Source organism: Hippopotamus amphibius, chromosome 13 (assembly GCF_030028045.1).
Source record: "Hippopotamus amphibius kiboko isolate mHipAmp2 chromosome 13, mHipAmp2.hap2, whole genome shotgun sequence".
NCBI lineage: Eukaryota > Metazoa > Chordata > Mammalia > Artiodactyla > Hippopotamidae > Hippopotamus > Hippopotamus amphibius.
This window is the reverse complement of record NC_080198.1, coordinates 41,304,252-41,325,201: the sequence shown is the minus strand read 5'-3', so window position 1 is coordinate 41,325,201 and position 20,950 is coordinate 41,304,252. Positions and strand designations below refer to the sequence as shown.

Here is a 20,950-nt window from a genome sequence, read left to right as displayed (position 1 = left end):
GCAGGGAATGTAAAGGTGGGGGCTACCTTTGCTCAGTGCTGTCCAGGATGGCAGCCACCAGGTATAGGTGGCCATTGAGCACTGGGAATGTGACCAGTGATGCTAAAGAAGTGAATTTTAAATTGTATTTAATGAGTTTAAAGTTTTAAATAGCTACTGTGTCCAGCAGCACAGCTCTCATCTCAAGAGAAATGTTGATGGACCTCAGGACTCGGTAAAATGATGGATGTTTCCCTAAATGCAAAACTGATGAGAAACCAGTTGAGGCCCAAAAGCCAATAAATGCTACCTTTCCACAAAGGAACCAGGGAGCAGGTGCTTGCTGTCAACCAAAGTACATACAGTTTATAAACCAAAATGTGGCTGCGGGAACCAGCCCCCAGACTTGTTACTCATCTGTTACTCTTTGTGTTTTATGTGACAAGTACAGGAATTGGGAGGAAACAGACAGCAATTTGAGAGCATAATCTGTTGTCTGCTGAATCTGATACATATTTGGTACTTGTATTTGATCTTTTTTCAAGTAATTCACTGGTATTGCATCTTCCAAAAATATCAGTCTGCCATGGACTGGAGGAAACACCCTGGTCCTCCACTGCTGGGGAGCGGGGGATGCACTGCGGCCAGAACCAGATGCAGGCGCGCCTTCCCAGCCTCGGTGCAGCGTGGAGTGCGTGGACCGGAGGACGGGCCCTTCGAACCCTGTCTGCACACGCCACACACACCATATATTAAAGGGCAGCATCTTCTACCCACAAGGGAAGAATCCAAACTGCCCAGCTGTATTACTTTCCTTAAAGAGGAAATCTTTCTTATGACAGTATGTCCATACAAGGACAGCCAAGGCTGACCCTCAGGCCCGATGTACTGATACGGCTGTCCTAGCTGGTAAAACACGGATGTGCTGCCCTCTGGCGGGTGAGGAGATGCTGCCGGGCCTCCTGAGTGCCCCCCACTACCCCCCATTCTGTTCCAGCAACTCCAGTGTTAACGCCAGTTGCTGCCCCACCCAGCTCCTCAGGGGCCATGCCCTCCAGCCTCGCTTGGCCTTTCCTAAGTGGCCTCCGTGGACAGAGGCCACCAGGAAGTTCTGGAGGGCATCTCACCCTCTTCACTGCAACCCGTGTTGAAAAACTCATAGCCTAGCTCTGCTGTCCTGGGCTGAGTGTTTATAAATACACGGGTGATGTTTCCACGTTGTGACAAGTAACCCCACCCTGGAGAGCGTTCCTTGGTTTCAGGAGACTAGAGGCGCATGCTGGTGAGGGAGCCCGGGGCCTGAGATGGCAGATACCTGGGAGGCATCCCAGGCTTGGTACCGCAGGGTCCCCGTGATGATGTAGTCACTCAGGTAGAAGACAAAGAGGCTGATGATGAGCAGTGGGCTCACACCGCCCCACATGGCCTTCCAGTACCAGCTCAGAGCCTGTCCAGTCATGGCCTTCAGGTCACTTTCAAATCTGTTTGGAGAGAAAGCCTGGATTATCCATGCTGTTGGAGCCAGGTGGTCCAGGCCACACGTCCCTGTCTGCTTAGGAAGGTTCTGTGCTGGGCACCACTGATGTTTGAACACCACCCCTGGGCCCGCTCTGGGCCCACTCTGAGCCCTTCTGGGAGTCCTGGGGGCAGGGAGGGGAGAAGGGCTGAGGCTGCCACAGGGGGAGCAGAGTGACCACCCATAGCTGAGTGGACATCAGAGGACAGCCTTCTGGTGCCGGGCTTCAGCTGGAGGCTGCTGCTGTAGACCAGAGGGCCTGGGGGCATGCCTGTGAAGCCAGTCCTCAATTCCAGGGGCATGGCCCCACCACTCCCACCCTGCTGTCTATCAGCAGCTCTCCTACTCCCTAGAAATGCCCCCAGAGGGGACTCTCTTTTGTCCCCTGAAACCAGAGCAGGTTTTTTGGGGTGGAGCAGGGAGGGCCAAACCTGGAACCAGAAGCACCTTGGCCCTGACTGCTTGGAGCTGGCATGGAGCAGTGCTTCCCAGGTGTAGGTGCCTGCAGTCCACCATTGTGATGTCCATCAAGTCTGTGAGCTGTCTTTCATTTTAAATTGACTCTTTTACCTGAATTTATTAGCACAATATCGGTTTTACCATGTATTGCATAGGCTAATCATATCTTTTTCTGGCACACAAACAAATGAGTATGGAAAGTATCTTTAGCACTATCGGAAATGCTGACCCAGCCATCTCCCAGGGGAGGGGACTGAGGTCCAGGGCTGTGACGTGACTTGCCTGAGGGCACCCAGGTAGTGGCCAGCCCAGGCCCGACACCCAGACTGGTGTCCTGTCTCCAGTCCAGGGCCTTTGAAACTGCTCCCCATGGCAGGAGAGCAGCCATGGAGGAGGGCGGGGGCCAGGAGAGACTGTCACAGCGGCAACCACAGCCCCTGCCTCTCCTGCACCTGCGGCGTGTCCATCACCACCTGCCTCCCTGCTGCCACTGAGCTAACAGGACCCTGGGCTCTAGGCCACGAAGACGCATGTGCATAATGTGGAACTGCCTGTGGCAGAAAGTGGTGTGAGGTGCGGCCTTCGTGGGTGCATTTCCTGTGCAGTTGTCGTGGGCGGGGCCTCCTACCTCCTCAGCCCGTAGAGGTAACACACGGCGACTGTCTCCACCAGGACAATGAGCAGGAGGGACAGCGTGGCAGCGTAGTCGTTGAAGATGTCGAACCAGTAGTTGCCGGCCTCCATGGTGAACACCATGCCGATGGCACAGTTGACGAGGCACACCAGACCTGGGAACACACGACCTGTTCAACACCCGGCTTTCTATGGGGCCCAAGAGCCATGGACCGCGAGGGGGCTTTGACCATTTAGTTCATCCACATGGGCGGGGGAGCTGTCATGGACTGGCCCCTGCGTGTGTGTGTGTGTTGGGGGGCATGGAGCAAAGGTGTTGTAAGGAGTGTCAGCGAGACTTCCTGATAATTCAGGGAGCTGTCCAGCGGGCGGGGTGGGGGGACCAAACTCAGTGGAAAAGAGAACGTTGTGGGCGTTGCTGTCTGGGGGAATCTCACCTAGGCTATGGGTCTGGTGATGTTGTTTATCTGAACAATTCAGCCACTGAGCCCATGGGAGGTGAGTCAGGGGAGGAGATAGGAGCTGCAGGGCACCCCTAGCAGGACCCCCTAGAGAGGACTCACATCTGACCAAAAGAGGAGTGGGGAGGGGAAGAGAAGAAACTAATGCTTACCCAGCTCCCACTATACCCAGGCACTTGCCACACAGTGGACCCTTAAGCCTCTGGGGCAGGTATCAGGAGCCCCCTTTTACAGATGGGAAAGCCAAGGCTCAGAGATGTCAGGTAACTTTCCCAACATCCCACAGCACATAAAGTAACTGAGTTGGAATTCAGACACAGGCTCTTCTGTCTCCAGAACCGAAGCTCTGGTCCCAGGTTCTGTTGCCTCCCTTGGGCACCCCACAAAGTATTAGACTCTGAAGCGCCTACCTGCCCTTTCCACTGTCTCACCCTGTACCACCAGCCGCCAAGCCACAGCGCTGTCCTGAGGGGCATAGGAGGAGAACAGGCTGGGTGCTAGAGGGGAGCTGAAGGCACGTAATGCCGGCTTCTGAGAGGAGGGCTGCTCAGTGCTGGAGGGCGTTGATGGTAGCTGGGAGGAAGGGTTTCTGGGTGTGGTGGCGTGGCATCATCACAGTCAGGGGTTTGGGGGTGGGTCACAGGAGCCTCCAGACACGGCCGGGTTGGAGGGGAAGAGGCAGGTGGTGGAGTGAAATGGAGAGGCATGCTTGGATAAACAGGTTCTTTTCCTGACAGTGCAAATGTCCCCTGACTGCAGAATGGGTCATTTGTGGTGTATGGCCTTAGGATGGACTGTTACACAGACAGGAAAGAGACAGATGACTGTTGTTTGCAATAAGAGTGGATCTCATGAACAGAGTTTGAAGACAACAGACACAAAGAGTAATACAGTGTGACTTCACTTACACGGAGTTCCAGGGCAGGAACAGCAAACCTAAAATTGTAGCAGGGAGGGTGGAGGTGGCTTCTGGGGGCGAGGGTGTACTGACAGGGCAGGAACATGAAGGGGCTCCCAGGTGTGAGAAATGTACATGTTGTCACTGTTACACTTCAGTCAACACAAAGTCAAAAGCAGGTTCTCTGCTACCCTGGAGAGCTTTGAGTGCCATATTGGGGAGTTTGGGCTTTGCACAAGGTTGGGGTGACCACATCACTTCCCCATGATGTGGAGAACCAGATGCATTGGGTGAATCACATGTACCAGGTTCCATATTGCCTGAGAGGAGAGAGCTATGGCAGGACCCCTGTGATGTTGCTGCAGCCTCTTGGTTAAGCATGTGACCCCTGAGAAAACTCCTCCATCTGCCCACCTCCCAGAGCCCCACCGCCCACTCACCTGAGATGGCCTCCTTGGGCAGGTAGCTGGAGATGACCTTGCTGTCGGTCAGAGGGGTGAGGATGGCGGCTGTGTTCCCCAGCATGCTCCCAATGCCCAGCATCAGCAGCATGAAGAAGTAGAGCACTGACCACAGCTGGGACACCTCCATGTTCTTAATGGCCTCGGTGTAGACAATGAAAGCCAGACCAGTGCCCTGGACAGCCTGCCCGCGGTAAGAAGACACCAGTTACACATCCGGGCGACTTAGGACTCCTTACAAACACCCGGTGCTGAGCTACTTGAGAACCCTGTGATTGGCCACGAGAAGCCACACACCGAGGTTGGGTCTTCCATCTGCAGACCAGCCCACTTGGGTGGAGCTGGGCTGGATAGAAATGTGAGCTGTCAGGAGCCCATATTTGCAAAGTGTGAGGAGACAGCTCAGTCAACTTGGAACACAGAGTTCCCCCTCTCCTGCCCCAACTCACATCATTCTGCATAGAATATAATAAAATAATGTCTGGAAAATTTCTGCTTCCTGTATCACTGTGTGTTCTTGGAACTGAGACAGTCAAGCCACAGCTACAAGAGCCGGAACGGTGGGGAGCTGGCCTGGCCCCCAGGTAACCAGGAGGGCAGGGCTGCTGAGCGGCCAGATCCCTGCGGTAACGCTTTTGTGGGGATACGGAACTGTGGAAATACAGCCTCACTCCTGGTTGAAAAAGCTGAAGGGTGGGGAGCACCCCTTGGCTGCCAGTAGCAAAATACGCAAAAACAAGCACAGGAAAGCGTCCACTGCAGGTCTAAATTGGGTTACCTGCAAGACCACCAGTGACGATCAAGCAGTGAGCTTGCAACCACAGATTTCTAAACCAAGAAAACAGACCTCTATGAGCGAAGAGTCCAGCAGAAATAACAAGATTTCCGCACCCTTCCCTGGAAGTGGCAGATGTTGGACCGTCATATTAAAATGTGGCTCAGCTCAGTGGCATACCAGTGACGATAATGGGATTCATCCTCCCTGAGTGCAGACCATAAGAGCGTGATCACATACACAGAATTTAAGAACAACAACAGAATCTACTGAACTTGGTCTGCTTTCTGTTATTGAGTGAGCAGACATATCTAAGCCGTGTAACTAATAAAACACATGAAAAGATGCTCAGGAAACCAATTGAGTAGGAAATTGGAAATCCAAACAAAAACGACGTATCCCTTGGCACTAGGCATCCACAAGTCTACAAGGAACGAAGGCTGCAGAGGGCGTGGAGAAAGGGGACCCGAATGCTGCTATCGGTGGGAAGGTGAAATGTTAACAGCCACTATACAGAGCAGCAGAGAAGGTCCATAACCACTATGAAACAGAGCCCCCATAAGATGTGAGAGCCCCACTTCTGGGCAAATAGGAGGAAACCACCCTTCCAATAGACACATGCACCCCAACCGTCTCTGCGGCAAGGTTTACAATAGCCAAGGCATCAAACTTCCCAAATGACCATCGCATAAATAAATGGATGGATAAGGAAGATGCACTGCATATACACGGGGGACCATTACTGAGCCAGAGAAGAGAACGAACTCATGCCTTAAATGCAGCCACCTGGATGCATCAGGACATGCGCTCACTAGGCTCAGTGAGGCAGAGAGCCTAAGATAAGTACCGTATGATATCACTGAGAGGTGGATGCTCAGAATGCATACAGATGAACTACTGCACAGAACAGACTCACAGCCTAGGAAAGAAAGAGTTACCAAAGGGGGAGGCTGCTGAGGGGGAACAGACACATGGGGAGCTTGCGATGAACACATGCACAGTAGTGTACACACTAAATAGACAATCAGTGAGGCCCTGTAGAGCACAGGGAACTCCACTGAGCACCCAGTGATAACCTATGTGGGGAAAGAATCCCAAAGAGAATATGTTCGTTTATGTATAACTGACTCAAGGTCCTGTACGAGAGAAACAAACACAACATCGTAAATCAACCATACTCCAGATAGAGAATACAAGTTAAATTTTTAAACAAGGCCTACTACATGATCCTGAGGCCACGGTGGAACAGGGCTGCTTTCACACCCTGGGAGGCTGAGCAGGTGTGGGTCCCAAGGCTGGACTGTCGTGGGCCGGAGGGACCTGGGGAGGATGTGCCAGCAAAGGGAAAACCCTTGGACCCGGGGTGCCTGGACCCATCTGGATGAGACCAAATCTGCGGATCCAGGCGGGTCCTCCTCCAGCTGAACCAAGCCTCATGCACCCTAAGGAAGCAGGACCCGCTGGAGAGCTTTGAAACGTCACCTGGTTTCCACTGCTCCAGGAGCTGTGATTCCCATCTATGGCCTCTTTAAGAGTCGCCCCATCTAAGTACCACAGCACCATCAGTGTAAAACTTTTGCATGCATTGGGAATCAATCTGTGGGGTGAAGGGGGGTAGTAACCAGACACAATCCGGTGGGGTTTTCTTCTGGTACATTCCACCTAATTTAGAAACCAGGAAAAGGACTTTGTCAAGACTCAGGTTGCCTGAGTTACTAGGGTGGGGCACGAAGAAATGCTGCCCCCTTGTGGCCATTTCTCATAACAACCTTAAACCAGTGTCTGATGGGTAGTTCATAGTCACCAGGTGGGGGGGCTTTAAATGACACCTGCCCTCAGGAAATTGCTTGCGGTCTGTATTCGAAAAAGAATTCAAAACAGGGCTTAGTTTCAAGAAGTCAATTTCCAGATGTAAATTTTACTCACACTATTAAAAAAAAACCCCATAGGATAGATGGTCAACGTCGCTAATCAGAGAAATGCAAATCAAAACTAGGACAAGGTATCTCGCAGCAATCAGAATGGCCATCAGCAAATGTTCACTTTCAAAAAATGCGGGCTAGGGTGTGGAGAAAATAGAACCCTATTAGGCTGCTGCTTGTAATGTTAATTTGTAACAGCCACTGTAGAGAAAAATCTGGAGCTTCTTTAAAAAACTAAAAATAGAGCTATCATATGATCTGGCAATCCAAGTCATGGGCATACTCGCAGAGAACACCATCCTTCACAAAGACATGCACCCCAACCTTTATTGCAGCATTATTTACAATAGCCTAAACAAGGCAGCAACCAAAATGTCCATTGACAGATGAATAGAGAATATGTGGTATATATATATACTATGGAATATCACTGAGCCATAAAAAAATGAAATAATGCCATTTGCAGTAACATCGATGGATCTAGATATGATACTAAGTGAAGTAATTCAGACTGATAACGAGAAGTATCATATGACATCATTTATAGGTGGAATGTAAAAGCTGATACACATGTACTCATTTACAAAACAGAAACAGACTCTCAGACTTAGAAAAGAAACTTAGAGTTACCAAAGGGGAAAGGTGGGGTAGAGGAGGTAGAAATTGGGAGGTTGGGATTAACATATACACACTAATAGATATAAAAGAGATATTAACAAGGACCTATTCTATAGCACAGGGAATTCTACTCAAAACTTTTTAATAACCTATACGAGAAAAGAATGTAGAAAAAAAATATATTTTTATGTATAACAATCAGGTTGCTGGACATATAAAACAAGCACAACAGTGTAAATCAACTATTCTCCAAAATAAAATTAAATTCAGAAATTTTTGAAAGAGTAAAATGTGACAAATGAATTTATCTATGAAAGAAGAAAAGACTCACATACATAGAGAACAGACTTGTGGTTGCCTAGGGTGGTGGGGGAGGATTTGATTGAGGGTTTCGGATCTGCAGATGCAAACTATTACAAATAGAACAGATAAAACAGAAGGTAGTATTCTATAGCACAGGGATCTATATTCAATATTCTGTCATAACCCATAATGGAAAAGAATAGGAGTAAGAATACATGTATAACTGACCGATGTATATAAGAAAGTAACACAATATTGTAACTCAACTATACTTCAATTTTTTTTAAAAAATTAAAAAAAAAAAAAAAAGGTCCCAGCATAGCAAATATAATTCTGTAAAATATAAATAAGTATGATTTTAGTAGTAAAAATTTTTTGGAAAAACCCAAATGTCTATTAGTAAGGGGATCCTTAGGGAATTCCCTGATGGTCCCCAGTGGTTAGGACTCCAGGCTTCCACTGCTGCTGGCCTGGGTTCAATAAATTGTGGGATATTTGAATGATAGAAGAAAATGTAGCTCTTAATGAATGAACAGGAGTCTATAGGTATCACCATAGACCAATCTCAAAAATAAAATGTTGAGGGCTTCCTAGGTGGCGCAGTGGTTAAGAATCCGCCTGCCAATGCAGAGGACATGGGTTCGATCCCTGCTCCAGGAATATCCCACGTGCCACGGAGCAACTAAGCCCGTGTGCCAAAAAAAAAATAAATAAAATGTTGAATGAGAAAGATATCTCCCAGGACCACTTATTTCCACTTAAAAAGTGCCAACCAAAACAACAATATTACTCATAAGTATACATGGGTAATAAAGACGTCAAAATGAAGGTTCTGGCCTCTGGGGAGCAGGGAAAGCTTTGGGGACAGTAACAAAGGGGATTTTACCTTTGTCCCTGAAACGTGCTTTTCTTTTACATTAAAAAAATCTGAGCCCGGGTGACAAAATGTTTACAATTTTTCATTCTGAGCGGTGGATAGATACATTTGTTATATTACTCTTTACACTTTCCTCTATTTTTAAATTTTAGAAAATTTAAAGGAAGAAAGGCCACAGGGAACCCAAAGGAACTGTGTAGTGACTGGGATTCCCGTGTAGCACTCGGGGAGACTGGTGGTCAGGGTGCTCGTCCTCTAAGAGGCACAAGGAAGATGAAATTCAGTTTTCCCTGATATATATATGTATGCGTGTGTGTGTGTGTATATATATATATATATATGTTTTGTTTTTTTTTTTGGCCGCACCATGCACAGCATACAGGAGCTTAGTTCCCTGACTGGGGATCGAACCTGTGTCCCCTACAGTGGAAGCGTGGAGTCTTAACCACTGGACCACCAGGGAAGTCCCGAGTTTTCCCTGATTTTGACAGGATGTGCGTACCCCTCAAGGTGCACTTTCTCATGCGCAGCTCTCAAAGGCCCCTGTGAAGCATGTGGAGAGAAGCAAGCTGAGACTTTGCCAGCCCCTTACCGTTTCCAGCTCAGATTCCAAACTGCAGTTTTTAATTTGTGGGAACACCTCGCTGTACTTGCTGGGGTAGGCAGACACCAGGTAAGCTTTCACGTGCTCCAGGTTGCTGGCTGTCAAAAAGCCATCTTCAAGGTCGAAAGAATTGGTCAGCAGCAGAATCACCCTGCAGAGCAGAGCAGCTGATTGACCTTCACTGATTACAAAGGTCACCGTCAGCAAACCCTCTGCCTCTTCTGATTAGGGGAGGTCGCTCCAACAAAGGGAATCTGTTGACTGGTGAGCTTTTAAAGGGCAGAGTGATTGTGAGTGGCTTTGAAGAAGCCTCAAATAGGAACAGTGATGACCAAAGGAACCACACCCACATAGCTGGGCTATTTTAACCGCCGACCAGCACTGTCTGATAGAACTTCCTGTGGTGATGGGAATGTTCTCCATCAGTGCTGTCCACTATGGTACCCACTAGCCACACATGGCAACTGAGTACTACTGACTAGTGCTACTGAGGATCTGATTTAAGCAAGTTTACATTGAAATGGAAACCAGTCTAAATCAAAATTTAAATCAATGTAAATAAAATTTTAGTTAACTTTAAATCAATTTACATTTAAATTTGTAAATAGCACCTTGTGGCTAGCGACTACTGCATTGGACAGCATACCTTCTGGATGATGTTTCTTATATTTGGGTTAAGAGGCAGCAGAAAGTAGCTCCTGCAGTCTCCATGGCTCAGCTGGAGAGCTCTTGGTTACTTCTGAGGTGGGGAGACGGGGCAGAAGAAATTAAGGTTTATGTGTCAAATGCCCTATTGGTGCTAAGTGCTTTGAATACGCAAAACTGCCCTCACCCCTTCAGGCAGTCGCTGACCTGCCTTACGCTCATCAGCTGTTGGTGGTTCTGGTGTTGAACCCTGGACTGAAGACGGCCAAGCTGGTGCCCATCGCCCCACACCCCTCGACTTCTGGGGTCTGCCTCTTCCCAGGGGCCCCTTCCGCTCGGGCCTTTGGAGGCTCACTGACCCCCTTGAGTCCTGGGGCCCACCCCAGTGGCCCAGGCTTACTTGTTCAAGCAGTTTTCGTAATTGAAGGTGGCCTTGAAGCCATAGATGGAGAAGGTGACGACGCTGGCAAAGATGGAGGTGGCGCTGTTGATGATGGACACGATGATGGCGTGCTTCTGGCAGTTGCTGGAGGGCTCGTTGTAGCTGGCGAAGGCGATGAGGCTGCCGAACCCCAAGCCGAGCGAGAAGAAGATCTGGGTGGCTGCGTTGATCCAGGCCTTGGGGTTGGCCAGCTGCTCCATCTGGAGAGCCAGCAGGGACAGGGCTGGAGAACCCCGGGCGGCAATCCCACACTCTCAGACCAGCAGGGGCCGGGAGGCCAGAGAGGGGAAGGAACTTGCCCACGGCACACAGCCAGCCAGAGGCAGGCCTGGGGCCTGAACCCAGATCTCCTGGCCCCACCTGTGCCCTCAGCAGATAAAGCACATCCTCAGGTCATACCCTCCACTGCCTCGTACCCACGGGAGGCGTGCAATTGAAAAGCGTAGGGGAAAATAACTCTTATAGGTATTGAGCCCCTGATGCACGACCCAGGCACTGCACGGGTCTGGGCCTCCAGAAATGTCGGTGCTGGTGTCTCGGTCTGGGTTGTGCCCCAGCACTGATGTCAGGGGGCATTTGGAGCGTGATGGGCACTGTTGGGGGGGCGGGGGCAGTGTGCTGCTACAGGCTTATTGTTTCCAGGGACCAGACTTGCTAAATGAATAGCTTGTCCTGCCCCAAAGGCAAAGCTGGCCCTCCCTGATGAGCATCAGCTGTGGGGTGACTGGGACGTGGGGTGCCTGGGACAGCATCACAGAGAGCCCTGCAGGGTGTGGGTTCACCCCTGCAGGGAGGGGGTGCGTGGCGGCGCGAGCAGGAGGGTGAGCTGACTGGAGTGATTCTCCTGGTAAATAACTTGGTCCACAGGCTGGAAGGAGGGTTTGGGGTGAAGGCCAGACGTGGGGCTGGGGCAGCAGTCTGTTGGGGCAGTGAGGACGAGGAGGAGGGAGGACAGACGATTTAATGCCTCAGAATTAACAGGGCATGGGGACTGCCTGGCTGAGGACATGGAATCCACACCCCTCCACTGCCTGGCAGCCTCACATCCACCTTCCCAGGGTCCCCCACTGTTCCACCCCCCCCACCTTGGTCTTCCCACTGCCGCCCATCCTGGAAGGTGGCAGGGTGAATGGGGACGCCCTCGGGGCCCCTCCCCTCCAGCCCATACCTTGGGAGTGAACATGTACGCCAGGCCATTGGTGGCTCCGTGGAGTGTGAGGCCCCTGACCAGGTAGATGATGAGCACGCAGTAGGGCAGCAACACAGTGAAGTACACCACCTGCGGGCACCAGAGGGCAGAGTCAGCCTCCTGGAGATGCGGTGACTTACAGGGCCCTTTTGCCCAGGGCAGACCTGCCATCCCTACGAAATACCATGGCACCGTCTTGGCTGTTTGGGCTACTGATAGCTGGAAAGATATTGAGATTCTTGGTCAGACACCGGTTCTGAGTTTGGGACACTGGGTGGCGGGCTGCAGATGCCCATGTCTGTGGCCACCAGGAAATCTCTTAGTCAGTGGAGAAGAGGGAACAGGTCCTAGAGACTTCTGTCCTCCACCCTCCCTTCAATCCGAACTTACTCCAGAAAGGATTTGAGGCAGCCCACAAAAATATATCATCACTTTAACATTTTAAGACTGCTAGATAAAGATAGCTGTGTAAAAAAGAAAATGTGGGTGGGGCTTCCCTGGTGGCACAGTGGTTCAGAATCCACCTGCCAATGCAGGGGACACAGGTTCGATCCCTGGTCTGGGAAGATCCCACATGCCACGGAGCAACCAAGCCCGTGCGCCACAACTGCTGAGCCCATGTGCTGCAACTACTGAAGCCCGCGCACCTAGAGCCCATGCTCCCCAACAAGAGAAGCCACCACAGTGAGAAGCCTGCACACTGCAAAAAAGAGTAGCCCACACTAGCAGCAAATAGAGAAAGCTGGTGTGCAGCAACAAAGACCCAATGCAGCCAAAAATTTATTAATTAATAAAAAAAAAAGAAAATGTGGGCAATCCAGTAAGATCAGCCCAAAGAAAAAGGTGGCCCACAGAATAGGTGTGTGAGGCAGTACCCAGTTTCTGAGCCAGACTGATCTCTGAGCCTCCTCGTGGCCCAGGCAAAGCAGGAGGCACAGTCACTTACAAGACTTATGTTGTCTCTGAAAGGAAAAAAAAATATAGGACCTTGGAGGAAGGCCAGGTATCCTCAGGACTGGGGCCTAAGAGAATCTTGGCCATAAGTGCTATAAAAGAAAAGTGACATTTGGTGTTCCTATAATAAATACAATAGAAATTCAATGATTTTTTTATGAAAAGTTTCACTTCCACAGGCTTTTAAAAACATAAACACAAATATTTTTGTCACTATCTTTTCAAGGTATATTCAGACAGATTTTCCATTTGTGCCTAACAAATACAGTTTCCTTTTTTTAATTAACTTTTATCAGAGTATAGTTGCTTTACAGTGTTGTGTTAGTTTCCATGGGCTTTAAAATTGCACATCAGTGGAATTTTTTGGCAACCAAATCTTTCCCTGCTCATATACATCATGGGTTCAATGATGTTTTATCTCCAGTTTTCATGGTGGCTTTGGAAGTAGCCTCTCATACTCTGGGTAACTATAACTTTCATAAAGCCTTACAACAGGGACGTTCAAGTGCATGGATGCCCATCCAGGACTGGAATATTTTTTTTTCTGTATATCAACTCGTATGTGCACCAGAGCCCCTTATAGAAATCAAAGAAATACTTTGCAAGTTTTTGTTTGTTTTTTGGTAAAAGCAGTTCCCTTAATGTTCAGGTCCTCCTATGAGAAATATAGGTGGTGACCCAAGTCCAGATGAGCCTGAATTGCCCTTGGCCCTCTGTTCCCACTGAGGTGTGGTACTATCTTCCCATGAATTTCTAAGGCCTCTGTGCCCTCTCACCCTGGGGATGACAGGCAGAAGTGGGGTGTCTTCTATGATTGCTTCTTAATGATGTTGTAACTTGAGATGAGTAATAAATCCACCTGAGATTACAAGAAGATAAACTGGGTTCAAGATGGAAATGGATAAGTGGAAAGAGAGGGCATGTGGCCAGTGAGCTGAAGGAAATCAAGTGACAATAGGGGAGGGGTGACCAGTGTTCCTAACCAGTGGACACTTAGAGGACACTTAGAACAAGCCCTTGGAATCTCCCCTTTTTCCCTCAGGTGAACAAGCTTCCCAGAAGGCTCTCTGGAGTTGAGACCAGGTTGGCTCACTTCTCCCCCTTCAGGGAAGCTGCAGGCTTGCTGGACATGTGATCCAGCCTAAATTATTGGGAAAAACCATTTCTGAATAATCTGAAAAAACACCTTGGAGGGGAAAAAAAACAGATTCCAACAGAGAAGGCCAGGATACGGCACACAGTCTTGAACAAAATTAACTCCCATAAATGGAGCTGTTGGAGTTCATACAAGTCAATAACGACAAAATACAAGCTGATCAAAAAATGGGCAGAAGACCTAGATAGATGTTTCTCCAAAGAAGACATACAGATGGCCAATAGGCACGTGAAAAGATGCTCAACGTTGCTAACCATTAGAGAAATGCAAATCAAAACTACCATGAGGTACCCCCTCACACCAGTCAGAATGGCCATCATTAAAAAGTCAACAAATAACAAATGCTGGAGAGGGTGTGGAGAAAAGGGAACCCTCCTACACTGTTGGTGGGAATGTAACTTGGTGCAGCCACTATGGAAAACAGTATGGAGGTTCCTCACACACTAAAAACAGAGTTACCATATGATCCAGCAATCCCACTCCTGGGCATATATCCAAACAAAACTATAATTCAAAAAGACACACGCACCCCTGTGTTCACAGCAGTACTATTTACAACGGCCAAGACATGGAAACAACCTAATGGATAAAGACAATGTGGTATATATAGACAATGGAATATTACTCAGCCATAAAAGGAATGAAATAATGTCATTTGCAGCAACATGGATGCAACTAGAGATTACCATACTAAGTGAATTAAGTAGAAAGACAGATTTCATATGATATCACCTATATGTGGAATCTAAAACATGAAACAAATGAACTTATCTATGAAACAGAAACAGACTCACAGACAGAGAACAGACTTGTGGTTGCCAAGAAGAAGTGGGGGTGGGGGAGGGATGGAGTGGGAGGTTGGGATTAGCAGATGTAAATATTATATATAGGAGTGATAAGGTCCTACTGTAGAGCACAGGGAACTACATTAAATATCCTTTAAGAAACCATAATGGAAAAGAATATGAAAAAGAATATATATAGGGCTTCCTAGGTGGCGCAGTGGTTAAGGATCCGCCTGCCAATGCAGGGGACACGGGTTCGATCCCTGCTCCAGGAGGATCCCACATGCGGCGGAGCAACGAAGCCCATGCGCCACAACTATTGAGCCTGCGCTTTAGAGCCCGTGAGCCACAACTGCTAAGCCCATGTGCTGCAACTACTGAAGCCCACGCGCCTAGAGCCCGTGCTCCACAACAAGAGAAGCCACGGCAATGAGGAGCCTGCGCACCACAACGAAGAGTAGCCCCCACTCACCGCAACTAAAAGAAAGCCTGCGCACAGCAAAAAAGACCCAACACAGCCAATAAAATAAATAAATAAATAAATTTATAAAAAACAAAAAACAAAAAAGGATATATATAGCTGAATCACCTTGCTGTACCCCAGAAACTAACACAACATTGTAAATCAACTATACTTCAATTTTTAAAAACAAATACTATTGTTGGGGCACTTCTGTCATGGAGAGGAGTGTGGCTTAAGCAGAGGAAATAGACAATAAGAATAAATAAGTTTTCATGGCATGATATGTCCTTATTTAAAAAGTTTCCAAATTATCTGAAAAAGGGATAGCCGCATCAAATTCCCAAGCTTGCAGATGTTGCCTTCAGATCTTCTGGATCATGTTCACGATAATTTGGCATAGACCAACAGCAAAACCTTTTTTTATGAGCATAAAATATTGGCTAAGCTTCAAGATGGGACACAGTGAGTTGCTTCAGACTCTAAGCTTTCCCCAGGAAGATTCACTAGTCCCTCAGCTCAGCGGTGAGATGGGGGCCATCACAGGGTCTTGGAAACCCAAAGAAGATGTCCTACTAGGCATGGTACCGGGGCATCACAGGACACCTAAAACACAGTGGGTAGTTCTGGTCTTGATGCTACAAGAAACACATGGTGAGGCTGAAGAAGGCAACTTGGCTGGTCAAGAGGATGAGGACAGGTGGACTCTTAGGACCTTCAGAAGGAATGAAGCCAGGATTAAGTCATGAAAAGTGTAGGCAAACAGGAGGTGGCTCACCTAACCTAGATGATGGGGAGTTTCTGGGGCAAAACTGGGTCTGCCTGGCTCTGCCCTCACTATTGGTGCCCTTGGGCCGGACTTTACCTCTCTAAGCCTCAGGCAGGTGGGACAGTGAAATCCACCATGAGGGACTGAAGACTGAAACAACGTGCACGTCTAACGCACAGGTGGGTGGAGCGGCTGTGAGGAGTGACTGAGTGTGAGCGGGGCACACAGGTCCACAGCATCTGCTGCAGCGTGAGAGACAGAAGGTGAGGCAGGCTCTCCAGGAAAGCTTTCTGCTACATGGAGCAGCTTAAAGAACCATCTCAGCCCCAGCAGGAGCATGAACCTGGGGACACAACAAAGAGAAACGGTTCCTAAATCAGGCCTGACAGGTCTGCAGGGTCGCTGAAAGCAGCTTAGACCAAATGCACGTTCTCAGACTCAGCTGCACAGCAGAACCACCTGGAGAGCTTGGAAAACCCCAGTGCTCAGGGGGCCGCCCGCACGGATCACTGCGAAACCTTTGAGGGGAGCACTGAGACAGCAGAGTTTAGACGCTCTCCAGGTGGTACCCCTGTGCAGCTAAGGTTGAGAGCCGGGATCATCGCGGGGACATCTGCCAACATGAAACGTTTTCAAAGGAAGGAAAACTCTGTCTAGGTGCTTGGCACCCTTGGGTGGTCCGGGTTTGGGACCAGGACAGAAATGCTCACCTCTTCAGGAAGTGGGAAAGTCCATTTCGAGGTTTAGGGTTGTGACTTCAAGCACCGCTGGCTGTCTAGAGTCCCTAGCAGGTGACTTGTGCCAGTATCAGCGTCCTCGCCCTCCCCCCAGCACAGCTTCTGCCCTCCAACTGCAGAGGCAGCCTCGCGCCATCGCCTGGGCCAGACGCCCACCCCACCCCACTGCGCCGCCCTCCCACCTTGCCAGTGGACTCGACGCCCCGCAGGATGCACAGGTACACCAGGAGCCAGGCCAGGAGGAGGCACAGCGCCAGCTCCCACTGCACCGCCCCGCTCTCCTGGATGGACGGCGAGATGTTGAGGGTTTTCCGGTACCAGAAGTACTGCGTCGAGGAAGCCTTCTCACACTCCTCATCGTAGCCCGTCTGGTTGCCATTCAGCGGGCACACGGACCACGGCAGGGGATCCTTTCGGATCAAAACAAACGTTATACACGGGGTGAGGGCTGAGGCCAAAGGTTGGGGTGCAGAGGACAGGAGGTGGCCCTGAGAGGAGGCTCTTGGAAGAGGACACCAGTCCCCAAAGGGCAGACCGCTGGAGCTCCTGAAGGCAGACAGGGAATCAAAGTGTTTGTCACGGGCACGGATGGAGTGTGGACAGAGGGGCCAGGCAGGGAGAGGCTCCACACTCACCGCAATCCTACGGGTGCTTTGTTGAAAATGACCAAACTCTATGGGGGTCTGAGAGGCCAAATCAAAGGGACAATGGCCAGACCATCTATGACAAATGAACTCTGACCCTCAACCTCTGCAGCCACCAGCCCAGGAACCCAAATCACAACGCCAGCAGTGATCAGCCCAGCTCGGTCACTGACTGCAGCTTTCCGAACTTGTGTTCCCTACAACTCAGGACCAAGGGGTAAAAGCCAAATACACTCCCCTAACGACTCTCACACCTGTAGTTTCCATGCCAACAACCTCGAATCAGGGCAAACCTGCAGCCTTCCATTTTCCCACTAACATGATTTATGCCTGCCTTGGAGTTTCTACCAAATATAAGTGACGGTGCTGACTTCCTTGCTATAGCAAGCTCTGCATACGCAGCCTCCGCTTGCTCTCAGTGGATGGTCTTTGTTTAGTTCCACAAGCCCCTAGCAAGTCCTAGCATGATTAATTAGCATGAGGGCAGATTTGGGTCCCGCCCTCGCTAATGGGTGGTGGAGACAGGCGTTTCCTACGACAGACACTGGGTTTGGAAGTAAGAGGGGGATACGGTTCAGCCCTGCTGCAGACATCTGCATCTACAACAGAGACAACCTAATACTGATGACTTCCTTTGAGCCTGAGTCAAGCTACACCTGAAGCAGTTCCACTCCTGGACTTTGTAGATAGAGCGAGTAAGAGCCTCTTCTGCTTCAGCTAGCTTGAACTGGATTCTCTGTCACTTAGAAACAAAAGAGCCTAAACTGTGCATGTACAATGAACATAACCCAAGGCCAAGAGCGAAAGAGAAGTGCTGAGCTGAGTGGGGGAGGGTGGTGGATTACATTCTGGCTTGGAGGGGGATAGGGTTAGGGGTCCCACCTCTGCTCTGCCAAGACCAGCCCCACGTTGATCAGATGTCATTAGACAAAAACTCTCCACTGACAGAAGCAAAGTCTAACCCCATTGGGTTCCATCCCTGTATTTCACAGGAAACAGAAATGAGCCCCAATGGCGTTACCTGATAGGCCAGGGCCACGCTGCCAGTGAGTAGCTGGAGCCCAGGTCTGCCACCTGGAAAGTGCTTGGGACACGTGCTGGTGGGACCCCTGGCAGCACCCACCAGAATGTGAGAGCTGGTTTCTAGCTTTGACCTACAATATTTACAAAGGCGACCACCAGCAATTCCTCCCCTTAAGAGGTGGCATCCACTGCCCTTCTCCGTGAACCTGGGCTGGCCTGTGTCTGGCTTTGGTCAACAGAATGCAGTGAAGTGCAGCTGTGTGACTTCCTGGCCTCGGCATCTTGAGGCCTGGCAGCCGTTCCTTTCACCCTCTTGGAAACCAGCTGCCCCGTACAGACACTCAGGCTCGCCAGCTAAGTGAGGAGGACTCGTGGCAAGAATGGCCACGTGGAGTGAACTGAGGTGTCTGGCAACAGCCAGCACCAAGCCCCCATCCCTGGGAGGGTCCCTGTGGACCTAAAGCCCAGATCACCATCCCTTGGGTTTGCCTGGCCTGTTGGAACTGACTGGGTCTATCACTGGACCGTGGCTGTTGCCAGCTCAGCCCAGCCTGACTGCCAACCTTGGCTACTCATACGTGACTTAATCACTTGAGGGGGGAGGCTTTTAGAAACTGATGCCTGGGCTGTATCACTGGTGACTTAGATTTCATTGGCCTGGGGTGGGGCCTGGGCCTTTTAAAAGCTCCCCCAGGTGATTCCAGCATGCAGCCAGCCTGGAGAAGCTTTAAAGTACAGGAGGACTTAAACTGACCAAGCGTCAGCACCCAGCCTCTCCCCCTCTGCATCCCTGCATCCGCATTTGTAACTGCCCGGGGCTCACACAGGGAAAGACTAGAAAGCCCGGCCTGGTGGCAGGTGCACAAGAACACAGACTCTGTGGCCAGGCTGCCGCAGGCAGCCTCCCAGCTACTCAACTCCCCTCTGCCTCCGGTACTCAGTGCCTCAGCATGACCACAGGGGGGATAGTGCATGTGACTCTGCCTGGCCCAGAGCAAGTGTACGTGTGTGTCTGCTGCTGCAGGTGCTGTCATTATTATGTGACCGTGGAGGAGGCTCCAGGACAGAGGGGATCAGGGAGAAGCTGGAATGAATGGTCAAGTGATTTTCAGGAATCACTAACTTTCACACTTTTGAGGGTTAGAAAAAGGTACCCCTTTACTTGAGATACTTAATTTTTGCCTTTAGAAAATGGACAAATTATCCTGATTTGTTACAAGGAGACATGTTCCTTGCACCTTTGGAAAATTGTCTTAAGTATACAGACATATATAATGCTTGCAACACGTATAGCAACCCTAGTCAGAATGGCATTGTGCAGTGCACAACCTTCCCAACCATACATGACAGCCCAACACAGAGGAGGGAAATGGTCACCAGGCTGGAGAGGAGAGGAGCTGCCCTCCTCCCAGAATGTGGAGGAGAGGCAAGATTGTGGCTAGTCTTCATGGAACTCTAGGGTGAGCCAGAGAAAGGATGAAGGGCTGCAGCTAAGATCAGGGCAGAGTCCTTCCTGTCAGGGACGTGCACAGGGCATTTTCCAGTGAGATGACCTGGGTGGGGCAGACTGGGAAGCCAGAGTTGGGTGTGGCCGTAGCACCTTCTGAGAAGAGATGCCAACTCCTGATTATTGAGGTCATTCACCCAAGCATTCCTTGGGGCCCCAAAGATTCAAGGCTGTGCCCAAGTGCTCCAGAGACTGGCCTCACAAACTGGGGTCAGTTCACAGTCCATAACTGGCCCTGTCTAGCTTTTGGACCTTGGAAACAGGGTCTGTCCCATGAAGGCCTGGCTCTGTGGCAAAGTGTACGGCATCCACCCAGTGAGCTCCCGTCTCCCCCCGCCCCCTTTCCCCATCTGGGAAGAGGCTGAGATGGAGGGGAGGCTGCTGGGAGGCCACAGGAGGGGGGTCCCTGAGAGTGAAAGGCAGACTCTGAGAAAAAGAAGTAAACATGGGCAGTGGAGGGCAAATTCTCATTTTGGTTACAAAGATCATCTCTCAGTGTAGCCCATTTCCTTCCACATTTTCTACAATGAGCATCAGCTATGGTCATAATCAGAAATGCATTTTTCAAATGTTTATCTTTGGCAATAGCTGCTCTTATGTTATAGGGGTGACAACAATCCTTCCAGGAGAACTTTTGCAGAGAAAAGGAGGGGCTTGGCCTGGAGTCAGAAACCTGGAAGAGGGAAGAGGCGGAGGAGGGAAGCTGGTACTGTCATGCTCAGTGGGTAGAGCTCTTCCCCATCAGTTCTCTCCACAGTTTTCCCCCTGGGCCCACTATGCAGTGGTTCTTAATATTTTGGGGGGTTATGTCCTTCAGAGAGAACCCGATGAAAGCTGTGGGCCTGCTCCCCAAAATTTACACACACGTCGCACAATAGCAGGGGTCCATGGATCCCCAGCTCAGAAGCCCTCTGCTTGGTCTGGAGTGCCTGCCCTCCCCGGCCCTTTGCACCACTTCCTGGCTCCCTGGAGGCTGCCACCCCCACCCTCCGCCCCTGTGCTACCCTCCCCCTTTCCTCCTCTGGCTGCGGTATGCTCACCTGGAAGGAGTGGAAGAGGTACCAGAAGGCCCAGGCATTGACGACGTTGTAGTACATGGTGAGGAAGAAGGACACCACCACGCTGGCCACGCC

The 20,950-nt window shown here is 50.1% G+C and overlaps 1 protein-coding gene across 5 annotated transcripts in view; it reads right to left on the bottom strand.

The window, feature by feature from the left end:
- SLC6A20 (solute carrier family 6 member 20) overlaps window positions 1-20,950 on the bottom strand; it is a 48,081-nt gene that overhangs the window by 3,888 nt on the left and 23,243 nt on the right. For 4 of the 5 annotated variants that reach the window (XM_057706852.1, XM_057706853.1, XM_057706854.1 and 1 more), the window contains 8 exons: window positions 20,858-20,949; window positions 16,826-17,053; window positions 11,762-11,872; window positions 10,552-10,793; window positions 9,495-9,657; window positions 4,387-4,591; window positions 2,583-2,742; window positions 1,295-1,460 (listed from right to left, as the gene is read on the bottom strand). In XM_057706852.1, the coding sequence (XP_057562835.1) occupies window positions 1,295-1,460; window positions 2,583-2,742; window positions 4,387-4,591; window positions 9,495-9,657; window positions 10,552-10,793; window positions 11,762-11,872; window positions 16,826-17,053; window positions 20,858-20,949 (1,367 nt within the window). Of the gene's footprint in view, window positions 1-1,294; window positions 1,461-2,582; window positions 2,743-4,386; window positions 4,592-9,494; window positions 9,658-10,551; window positions 10,845-11,761; window positions 11,873-16,825; window positions 17,054-20,857; window position 20,950 lie in introns of all 5 variants that reach the window. The other variant, XM_057706855.1, reaches the window with a different exon arrangement.